Raw genomic sequence first — 12,484 nt, 5'->3', positions numbered from 1 at the left:
CATGTCAAAGGTTTTCACTCATTTTCCAGTTTTTTTTTTTTTTTTTCTGTGCCCGCTGACCAATATGTGATTTGGCAATGGTCGCACTGGGTCCCTAACCGGGACGAAGGAGGGCTTTATGGCTTTTCATTTTAATTGAGCTAAGAGCACAACCTCAACTCTCTTTCTTTCGGAGCTAACATTACCTCACTGGGCAACAAACGACTGCAACAGCCTTGTGGTCACTGGGCTAAATGTGAACATGACGACATGGGAGGAAATAAAAAGAGAACCTATGTGAAAGCTACAACTGTATGCTGGCCAAGGAAAACCCCTTTTTGTCAGAAACGAGCTACTGCCAACGTAGAAAAAGAATGTGGCTGAAATGTTCATGTTTATACTAGCAGTAAAGTTTAAAACACACTATTACAAGTACAAATTTCTTTAACCTGGATTCAGGAAATCTATCCAAGTGATTTTTTTTTTTATTTTTATTTTATTTGACTGCTTGAATTTGCAAAGCCAGAATACTATGTAGACCTTGGGGGAAAAAAACAAACAAAAAAAAAACATAAAATAAGAACCAAATAAACAAGACTTCTTCTTTGTTTGTTTTAGGTTCTAGCCACGTCGCTCTGGATTTTTTAAAATATATTTCTGTGGAGCACTTACACGAGATTGGCAAAGTTTGCAAGCAAAAGATCTGGAGCAGAAAATCATACTTGTGATTTTAGATTCTTTCAGTAAAAGAAGCACTGGTGTAAAGCTATTTGTCCCTGCCTTTGCACCCCGTGCATCAAAGATGTCTTGATTTACATGTGGATGGAAGAAAAAAAAAAACTGTTTTATACAATATTCTTTACAGTATGGACAGTTGGGGGCCTGCAACTGCTGAACTTACTTAAAATTTGACCTGACAAACAAAAGCAAAAGAGATGCATGTTCTTACCTCCCAGCCCTGCATAGGGTCTTGGAGACATGGGGCGTGCTCCCCCTCATATGGTCCAAAGCGTTCTCCTATATTCACCTTCCTGCGGCTCCAGATACCCAGACTTGCACCTGGAACTGCTGACTCTCTCAGTTCAAAGTCCAGAGGAATGGTTAAATTGCCTTGAGGAAAAAAGATGCTGGCTTGTTGAAGTGACTGAGGTGAAGACTCGTCGTCAGAGAGCGGATCGTCTGTCAGGGCTGAAGAAGGTGTAGGATCGCCATCGGAGCCACATGCGTTGTCCAACACGTTGCTTGGAAAGAAGCCAAAGTCATCGTTGCCATCGCCTGTGAATGACATAACTATGTTTAGGGTGATGCTTAGTTATGTTTGGTTGTTGATGAGACACTGGAAATATGTTTTCTCGCCATGAGTGCTGACAAAAATTCCCCAGAAGTGTTTACTCAGTTTTTGTTGATCTTTCAAGTACAAAAATAAAAATACACAAGAGCCTCAATGACCGACGCAGCAAGGGATATAAATGAAAGTAGCTGAAAGGAGTACTCACTCTGAACCTTTTTAGATGCTCTCAGATTAGAACCAGTGCATTTTATTTGGTATTTATGTGATAGAATAGCACAAAGTAGTACATAATTCTAAAGAGGAAGGGAAAAAAAGATAACATTGTTTTCAATTTTTGTACAAAATCTAATAATTGAGACTCATTCACCTCTGCCAATCACATTTTCATTTTGATATGGGTCATTCAAAACATGAATATGCTTTGGTGTAAGTCAGTGGTCTAAAACCCCTCTCCTTAAGAGCTGGTGTCTTGCTAAGTTTAGACATGTCGCTGCTAAAACATGTCACTCAACAGTCAAATAAGTGTCTCATTAGCAATATTTGTTTGCATACTAATGAAGCAGTTTGATTTTGGTTTATTAAATGCAGGTTAATTTATGTTTAAGACCCATCATGTAAACCATCTCATTGTAGCTCTGACTGCATGTTTAGGGTCCTGCTTGAAGATGAAGCTTCACCCCAATCAAAAGCCTTCTTGAATCCTCCAACATGTCTCCTTCCAGTGTTTCTCTGTACTGAGTTCCATTCATTTTACCATCAACAAAATCCAACAGCATAATGCTGACTACCCCATATTTCAGGTGGTGTGTTGAAAGGTGATGTGGAGTTTTGGTTTTCCATCACTCATAGTGTGAATGTCTGCAGATCCTCCAGAGTTACCGTGAGCCTATTGGATGCTTTTCTAATTGATTGTTTGTTTGTTTGTTTTTTTAAGTTCCATTTCATTGTTGAAATTATCAAATGACGGATTAGACAGTACTCTATTTTACAGTTTTAAACTTCTCTACAGCTTTATCTGTGATTTGTGCACCTTGTTCCTTGGTCTTGGTACTGGATTTTATTTAGTACCAGAGTAAAGAGAGCCAAATGTATATCCATGGAAATCTGGTCAGACTGTTACTGGTAGAATAGATCAATAACAAGTTGGTGGGCCCTGCAGTCCAAACAGGGCATGTTTGCTACTGGATTGCATTGATGCCATTGTTGGCTAGAATGATCTGCTATTGTACAGTGTTGACTGTTTTATATTTCCCTTTCCTGAACTCTTTCTTCAGCATGCAGTAAAAACAGACAGAATCACACGAGGGTTAATTGTGAATGGAATAAAACAGGATGTAGAAGTCTGACCCCTTTATCCACACTGGACTTCTTCAGAGTGCCAAAATAGGCAGGTGGATCTTAATGGTGGCAAAGTAAGTCTTTATTTTGAGACAGAAATTAGTCCATACGAGTTAGAAAAATAAATAAATAATAAATAAAACAAGTAAAAAAAAAGAACACAAAGCACAAAAGCGATTATTCCAATATTTCAAGAAAGCTAGATGTATATCTAATATTGCTAATATGCTGCAGTTGTCAGAGTTGTTACTATGAAGTTGTTTGATACGTCCAAGCATCCACAGATTTATACATGAAGTTCCTCATCAAAGAATGAAACGTTGGACTGCTGCTCATGACAAACATCTGACTTGCAGATGTCCATCTTGGGAGTCTGAGGAGGATTCTATAAATATCCTGAGGCTATTTGTATTTTCTTCATTATGTCTTTAACCACAAGTAAGCCACATAACAGGAAGTGTCCCTCGAAAAAGGGACACTTTAAGCTCATCTCTACGCATCCTACATTTGCAAGCCAACATATTATCTTATTCACCAAACTCAAAACTTGACAAGGAGCATTCTTCTTCGGATCCACCTTAGTTGTAGCTATTATAACACAACTCTTTTTTAGCATGATGTCAAAGTGTGTTATACACTCTTGAAGTCTTCCTATTAGAATATCTTCCAAGAGTTTAGTTAATACACTTGGCAAGGCAATTGGTCTGTAATTATCAATAATATCTTCCCAGTTTTTTCTTTTACTTATGGCACAAAAAGTACTGATAACAGACTCAGGTAAAATGTTATGTTTAAGAAAACCTGTAAAAGCAACCCGTGGACTCTTTGATTAGCGTACCTCAGGTGCTCTGCTGATAATTGGTCAAGACCACATGCTTTAGTTAATGTCATTTTCTCAACAGAAACTCATGCTTCCTCTGGTCGGAAGCATATATGAAGAGAATATGGCTTTTCCATATTTAAGCGATATTCTTATTTCCAGTAACCCCTTCAATAGTCGCTGGAAGCAGAAGCTTACCGTTAATAGTGGAGTTTATATCCTTTCAAAAATCAGACACATTATTTTACTGGAGTTTATTTGCCAGGGAGTCTGCTCGCATGCAAAGAGATTAAAACCCAGTTTTGGCAGCCCACTTTGGAGCCAGGTATCCCTGTTCAGAGCTTTGGTTAATACTGCTACTATATTCCATGTAAGTTGAAAGAAACATTTAAAATAGAGAATCCGCTTGAGTGTGAAAATAAAAGAACAGGCAGAAAATCAATCCCAGATGTAACCACAGAGAAGGCACCAGATTAGTTGAAAGCCAAGCACACTTTCAGACAAATCAGCAAGGTGATGAACAAGGGAGTTAACAAGACAGACTGCTGGCCAGGTGTCACACAGCGAGACAGACGGACACTAAAAGCCGGAAATGATCCGCAGGAATCTGCCGCTTTGCGTTGAGCTGTGCCTAACGTGGGCTGACAGGTCACGGGGAGAGGGGGCTCCGCTAATGAGGCTCAACAACCCATCCCTGCTCGAAGGAACATTCCTAAAGGGCTTCCTGTGTGACACTGTACCTCTGTGCTGTCAGCTGTGGATTCTTAATCCAAACAGATACACACAAAAACTTTGTGCTCCCACTGGACATTAATGAACAATACTTCTGATTGCCTCAAAAAGGTCACCTTGGTTGGCAACAAGCAGCCAGGCACAAACTTGAGGAATTACCTCAAGGATTTCGCTAAATTACTGTACTTTTATGATTAAAGAAAGATAACATAAAGCCCACAGCACTGTGTTCACATATCCATCAGCCAATGGAACTTCAAGGTCAGTGCACACAGTATGCCAGAAGGAATGCAAAGGTGTCAAATGCAGAATAAGTGGAACATAAGCTGTTTTCCTCTGCCAGTTAGGAATCATAAGTCCTGTCAAAGTTTGTTTGCTGCAAGGAAAATCTCTGCAAGAGCGCAAAGTGCTGACTCAGCTTACGGTTACAAACATATGTCAGTGTTTTTTTTTGTTGTTGTGTAGAAAGTATTTATAGAAACATACTACATCTATAAGTTGAATATTTCTTAAAGCAATTCTTTGGCGCAACAACAGATTACAGGGTCTGTGCAACCATTGCGTTTGGCACACACAATGTGTGCGCCCAGCTTTCTTCAGGGGGAAAGTGTTTTAAATAGTTGACTGAGCTGGGGCAGGCATGAAATTCAATGTACTGCAGCTCTGGGAGCCCGAGACGTGAATTTCAGCGTGCAGACTGTGTAACATGGTTACAAGCCTAGATGAGAAGTCTGCCATATGGTGGAGGGACAAGGGCTTTTAAAGGTAACCGTATCCCTCCATTGCTGTTTCTCCTCTTGACATTTCCCCTTGTGTGCTGGGCTCGAAGTTTATATTTGATTCAGGCCAGATATTCTCTCGGTCCACTGGCTTCAATGAGAGCATTTCAGCTCATAAACATATACGTTTCTGTAAGGTAAACGTTGGATGAAAACAAATAGGCTGTGTTTGGAGGTTTAAAATTTGTGGTTTCACATGTAGATGATTGATAAGCCAAAGACCGTGGCATGGCTTAGCTGCACGGGGCAACTGGGACAGTTTGCACAGATGATCTGATAGCCGTGTGCATTTGTGTGTGCGTGGATTTCTGTGTCCCGACCTCTGTACAGCAATTTGTTTGTTCAGTGATGGACATTACTTGATTAGTGGAAGCTGACGCCCCTCATTAAAGAAGGAATTTGGGGTAAAGAAGGGGAACTCCAGCTGAGAGCAACATCACATTTGAGATGCATTAGGATCTTTGATGGGGGAAAAAAAAGAAAAAGAAATGCTATTCAAACCCCTTAAACTTTTTCACATTTTGTTACATTACAGCCACAACCATATTGTACATTCTTGGGACTTTAAGTTATGTTGTTAAACAAACTAGCATATAACTGGGAAGAGGAAGGAAAATGTTTCATTCCTTTTTCCAAATAGGAAACTGAAAGTGCCCCATGCATAATAATAAAAAAAAAAAAAACTCTCTCACCCACCCCTCCTTCCCCCTTGGCTTTGGTCTTCTACCAGAGGTCTTAGTTTTTCTTAGTTGTTTAAGGTCTGTCTTCTGGACTGAGATGTCTGATGTTTCTCCAGGTATTTGTTGGAGCGATGAGCACGGGCACCCACAGTTTCCTTTACCTGGCAGAGTCTTTCTAGCTCCTCTCTGAGCCTTTGGGATTTCTCCAGTTTCTATGTTTATTTTTTTTGTTAGTTTTTCCTGATGTTTCCCATCATTGGGGATGGCCACATCGACCACAACGGCTGTCCTCTGTTGCTTATCAACAATCATAATTTCCGAATCTGAATAGTTGATTACCATTTTTTTGGTATGAATCTGGAATTCCCACATCTTACCTTGGTCATTTTCCACCTTTTGTCAGGTAATTCCCACTTTGACATTGGGTCTCCAGCTTGTATTCCACACAGATGTTTCTATATACTATGCCAGCTATTGATTATGGCGCTCCATGCATTCCTTTCCTGTTAGTATCTTACACCCGGGTGTGAGATGCTGGATTGTACCTGGTGCTTCTTTCTACAGCCTGAATGTGGAATATTGCTTGGACCGCCATTGCTTTGGTGCTCAATGGAGGACACATTATCAGTGTTTCTGTATTTCCTTGATAAATATAGTGTATGTAATATATGATACTCTGGTACATCAACATGACATGCAGTGCAAACCATTTTTTTTAAATCACCTAACAAGGAAACAGTATGTATTATCTTTAAATTTGAAACATAATAAAATATCTTTGAACAATGTCTTGGTAATCAGGCGATTGTATGCAGAATGCTGGAGCCAGTGGTTTGTACAGTGGTTATAGTGGTTTGTTAATAACTAAAGATTATCATGTTCTCAATATAACGTTATGAGGTGGGGTGTGACAAAAAATTATATTCCCTAGGGGGAGCATGAAAGAAAATTATTGAGAAACTGCAGTAAGACAACAACCCTTCAACCACTTATCAGATTTTTACATGTTAAAGTTTAAATTTGTGATTTTAACGTGACAAGACGTGAAAAAAAGCTCATGTAGTACCAACACTTGTAAAATGCATTTCAGGACAATGTGATGCAGACATTCAAATGATTCAACGTGAAATATTTAATGTGAAACAGTCAGAGAAACGACTTCATCTCCCTGACTAAATTAGCCATTAACAGAGGAAGATACATCATGACACTTTGCATAAACACAGACACACACTCACGTGCTTATACATCATGCATTCAAGTGTTCGCACTTGATATCAAATGCATAAATTTTTATTAAGGGTGGAAAACATTTGTTCCCAGGCCTGCTATCTGCATGGGTGGAATGATTTTCACCTCTGCCACAAGGTGTTGGGCAGACTCATACATCACATGATTACCCCGAGCAGCAAGCAGCGCCGCCATCATGAGGGAGTGAATTAAAGATGATAGAAAGAGCTATTAATCACTGTGACAAAGCCCCTAATGGAGGTGTGACCCAGCCACCGCTGACGGGACGCCAGGGGAACGAACCCACGGGACAAATGGATACATATGTTTACAGAGAATAACCTACCTGTGGACATAGTCAACCCCTTCTTTCCCTGTTGTTCCATGAATCTCATCGTTCTTGCTTTGTCTTTCTTAATGATAACTGTGCTTTAATAATTTCACTCTATAGTCAAACCTGCTGAAATATTGTATTTTAACTTATGGCAAGGATATTCATAAACAAGAAGACAAGCGCGTACACTTTAGAAACTTTCAAAAATATTTCCGCTCGTGTCGGATGTGCCGCAGTGTATGAACTGCTGATCCTCATTTAAACATGTGTAATGACCAACTGATGTGATCTCTTATTATAATGAAATATGAGAATGAACTCCAAACCTTAAGAGGTGGCCCTCATAATTGTCTTCTTGCATTATTTGCTGTCTTATTTGCTGCAGAGAAATCCTAATTGGCTAGAATTGGTTCTGGCAGGTCAAAGCTTTTGAAAGGTTTTTAGCTGAGAAACTGGCTACAACAGATAAGTGCATCTATGTTTATCGCTGTGCTCCGAACATTTTGTTCCCAGAAAAGACGTTTTGTCTTTATCCGAAGCACATGTGCATTTTCACTAATAAACAATGATATAACACAGGTGGTGCTCAAGTCCAGACCTGGAGAACTTACCACCCCGCAACTTTTAGATCCATCCCTGCTCCAACATAGCTCAATTAAATGCTTGAATTCGCTCATCAGATTTCAGTGATTCAGATCCTTAGAGGCCTGGAAATGAGCCATTCGTTTAATTCAGGTGTGCTGGAGAAGGGATGCAGCTAAACGTTGCAGAATAGCAACTCTGGACTTGGGTACCCCCACCTAACACAAATGAATAATTAGGTCTTGTGCAGTGAGAGTACAGCCAATCAGAAGCGTATAGTAAAGGGGTAAAGTTTGTTAACTTCTTCCCTACAAAGTTTATACTTTGGATGTTGTTCTTTAAGCTGAGATGTATCCAAGTGCATCAAGTGGTTGAATGGTGGATTTTAAACTGTCTCATGTTGGTCTAATGTTCACTGTTAGTTCGGTTTTAGTTCACAAATGTCTCAAATTTGTTTTCTCGTAATCTATAATGTATTTTTGCTGGAAACCCTGAGAGACTGGGACTAAAATACAGCAAAATAAAAATGATTATCTTTCACTGACTGCTGTTGATTTGGTAAGAGCCGTTAATTACAGTGTGTCAGTGCTGGCCTGCATTCCCCCAGCAGGGCGTATAGGAGCCCCGAGGCCTCAGGAGAGGGAATAAGCTTCCTAATTAACTCTGTCTTTGTGCGTAATGGAGGCCTTAACACCGCTTTTGGGGAGTCTTTTGGTCCATGGGTCCACTGGGGTGACTGTGGAACCAACTGATACAAACCACAAGCACTCAAATCTGCTGGTTGCTCTACACACATACAGTTTTATGACAATTACTTATCCCATTTTTTTTTTTTTCAGTCAGACCAGGTTGAATTCTAGGAGGACATTTTGAAACAGAACTCAGTTGCTCTTGGAATTACAAATTTTAAGAATTCCTATAAACAGAAACAGCTTTAAATATAAAATATCTAAAGATGAATTAAAGGAACGATGGATTTGTATTCTGTAATTTTGGTGCTCACAGAGTGCAAAAAATTAGATTTTTTTTTTTTTATTATTATTATTGCCACTGGAAACATAACTTCCTAGTCCATGATAAAAACAGATAATAGTGCCACATGTGGATTTACGTTATTTTAAGCAGCTATCCATAATGTTCATAACCTATGAGCATAAACATAAAAACACACACACATGCATAGTCCATGCTATAGTGGGAGTGCTCTAAACACCATCTTAATTAGTGAGAGCATTGTCTCTGTTTGTCACCCTCCTGCTTGTTGACTACTCTCCCCCCAAATGGAAAACACTCCATTAAGGCCCCTGCACTGAGTTACCAATTAACATCTTGCAACGACTATAAACTTCGAGCCGGTCCCTCTGTGTGCGCGCACACACACACGCATATGCACACCCACACAGAGCTACTGTAATTAATTAGCATTAGTTGTGATTAATAATGAGCGTCTTTTATTGGTAAATCTGCAGCTCCGACGGCAGCCTGACACAACAAAGGGGCCTGTGTGTCCGCCACAGGATTTATCTGGGGAGCTGCACGCGGATTTTAACATGTTTCTCACAGGCCTGACAAATGGCCTATTAATTATCTAATGTTGTCTGACAACAGGCGCTTGATAAAGATGTATGTTGAGACTGGGTGGGGACAGGGGAACGATACAGCAAAGGCAAAGAGAAGGGTCTGCAGGGGTAATAGAGAGAAGTCAAGGGAATATTTGTTTGGATGACGGAAGAAAAACATGGTTTGTCAAAATCTGGTGAGATTACCAAGTGAAGAAGCATGTGGTTCTAGATCAATTCTTTACTTGATCTACTTGTGTCAAAAGATTAATCACAGCAGTGGAATAATCAATATGAAGGATTAACAAATCACATTTATTCTTAATGAAATGCTAATGAATGAAGTCCTGAGCAAAGAGATGGATGTCCAATGCACACGCAGATTAAGTCCTAACACCACAATCGATATCATCAACAAGGAAGTCCTCACATAAACCAAACCACTTCATACCATTAAGTCTCCGGCAGCACGGAGCACATGGGCATCTCTCTTTCCTTACCCCTGCTCCCTGATTCAATCTAGGTCCCGACTCTAATTTGCGGAGTTTATCTTCAGCCGGCATGTTGACAGGTGCTCCTAAGTGGGGTTGCCAGTTGCCAAATGATTTTTATGACTGTTTTAGCCCCGCATTTGGCCTAATGAGATAGGATCCCAGTCGGACGCTAACTCAGGCCTGTCAGATGCAAAGCAAACAGAATAATAACCCGGCCCTCGCATTGTTTCCGAAAGCCATACATCAGCCGCAGAAGGAGAGCACCCGGGATTACATGCTCACGCCCCAGATGTTGGAGATGAAAAGAGAGATTGAGTGAAAATGGAAAGAAGGAGGATGAACGGGGAACAAGGAGCACAGTGTAAGAATGGAGAATTACAGTGCATTGCAAGAGTATTTATACCCTTTGAACTTTATGAGTTTACTGCTATTTTATTTGAGCCACCAAATAGTAGCAAATAATATTAGAGCTGAAGGAAAACAAATCCATAGTTTTCACATTTTAATTACAAAAAGAAATCTGAGAAGTCTGATGTGTATTTGTATTTGGCTCTTTCCATCTACCAAATTAAATCCAGACACAAATGAAGACCAAAGAACTCCATAAGCCTTCCAGTGGATGGACAGACGGACAGATGGATATAAAGAATTTACTAATCTTTGACAAACTCACCCGGCGCTGTACAATCATCTCAAATTAAAAAGAGTTTGACACAACTGCAAACCTACCAGGATAAGACTTTTACTCCTTTCGAGTTCAGTCAGGGCTCAACATTGTTCTTGGATTTCAAGAGACATTTATTGCGAACATCACGTCTTTTCATGTCTGCGACGGACTGGCGACCTGTCCAGAGTGTACCTCGCTCCTCGCCCTTTGACAGCTGGAGACTGGCACCAGCAACCCACCTGACCCCAGTGGGTTAAGGGTGTAAGACAGGGGTGCCCAAAGTCGGTCCTCCAGGGCCGGCATCCTGCATGTTTTAGTGCATAATTGTGAAGTGATCCAGGGTTAATGCACCTGGATCAAATAATGGCTCATTAGAAGGTCTAAGAAGAACATTGGCATGCTGAAAAGGTTGTAACTACCACCAGGGAGAGAACTAAAACATGCAGGATGCCGGCCCTCGAGGACTGACTTTGGGCACCCCTGGTGTAAGAGGCTGGATGGAAGGATGGGTGTCTTTTCATGTCTTAATTCCCAAAATATGTCATCAGAACTAAGAAAGGATACACAAACCTAAATTAGCTCCTTCAGTATTTAGATGATTTACATGTGCACCTATCCTGACAGTCTGTGAAATTGGATTAAAGACAGAAAAAGCTAGGAGGGCTCAGATAAATATGGAGGTGCTGCAGAGATCTACAGCTTGTGAGAGAATGGCGAGAAGACAGTCATTAATAAAAGAAAGCCCTAAGAAGTTTCATTTATAGTTTGCCATAACTTAAGTAGGGTTAAAGCAAAAATGTGGGAAAAAAAGGTGTTCTTGTCAAATAAGATAAAAATTTAGCTCTCTACTTTAAATGAAACTGACAATGTGTGGTAGTAAACTAACACTGTATATCAACCTCAGCACACGATCCTCATAATGAAACATAGTGGGAACATCATGCTGCTGGAGGATGAATGGGTCTCAATGCAGGGCAAAGCTGGAAGAAAACCTGAGGAAGGCAGCAAGACATGACAGGTTCACCTTCCAGCAGGAAAACTGGATTAAAAATATGACCAGAGCTATAACGGATTGGTTCAGATTATGCACTTTCAAATAATGAAAGGCTGGACCTTTCATTATCAAGGAACTTTGGCAATACTTGAAAACTGATTTGCCACACTTTTCAGAAAAAAGTGTAGGGAAAAAAAAAAAACTTTAGCTTTTTTTTATTTGGCCTTGTTTGTTTCATTAGAAAATGTGAAAAAAAAATCAAGCTGCATAGCTATTTTCACAAGACAATGTACATGTATAAAATAACCTAGGAATTTGTTTGCCATAAGTGAAATTCCACTGCCGTTCACATGTCTGGGAACTGGGAGGTAAAAAAATGAAATGTGGAATATTGATGTTTTTAAATATTTTTATCTTGGCTTTTCAGAAAAATCATCCATCCTGTCAGTAATATCAAACAGTAAAAATATATAAAATATTTGAACAATACTATCTCTAAAATTGTGACACAGAATCATGTTTTGCAATAATGGAAGCCAGTTCGTAAACTGAAACTCAAATATCCAGGTAATGCAAATATGTGTACATTGAGCATTTGCCCCTCCATCTTTTTTTTTTCTTTCATCCTCTCATGTCATGGCTAACTGCCACTGGTTCCTAATATAATTATGGCTCACAGTTGTGTGCACATTTGAGAAATTGATTCCTTTGATGAAATGTGAGAGAGGTAGGACCAGGCGGAGCAGAGAGAGAGAGAGACGTATATCCAGAGCAGTTTGCCGCGAGCTGCTCCAGCCCTGGAGGAAAGCCCCCTGGGTACCGAACCGCCTGCTCAACCCGGCCCGGCCCAGCCTGGGCCAGTCGTTAAAAGAAATGATAGCATATGTGCTTTGTTTCAGTTTGATGTCTTCGTAATGCATTACACAATTAGATTGATTTGACAATTTCCATTATACTTGATCAAATATTTATATAGGCCCGAGGATAGTAGTTCTTATCAAACCA

General features: G+C 40.0%; 1 protein-coding gene across 12 annotated transcripts in view; it reads right to left on the bottom strand.

Moving 5' to 3' along the window:
• Nucleotides 1-12,484, bottom strand: part of mecom (MDS1 and EVI1 complex locus) — a 158,987-nt gene that overhangs the window by 100,314 nt on the left and 46,189 nt on the right. For all 12 annotated transcript variants that reach the window (XM_016661561.1, XM_016661562.1, XM_007573597.2 and 9 more), the window contains exon 2: nucleotides 929-1,254. In XM_016661561.1, coding sequence (XP_016517047.1) covers nucleotides 929-1,254 — 326 coding nt within the window. The remainder of the gene's footprint in view (nucleotides 1-928; nucleotides 1,255-12,484) is intronic.

This window comes from Poecilia formosa, unplaced genomic scaffold (assembly GCF_000485575.1).
Source record: "Poecilia formosa unplaced genomic scaffold, Poecilia_formosa-5.1.2 Scaffold335, whole genome shotgun sequence".
Lineage (NCBI taxonomy): Eukaryota > Metazoa > Chordata > Actinopteri > Cyprinodontiformes > Poeciliidae > Poecilia > Poecilia formosa.
The sequence above is the reverse complement of the archived record's forward strand: the minus strand, read 5'-3'. Positions and strand labels throughout refer to the sequence as shown.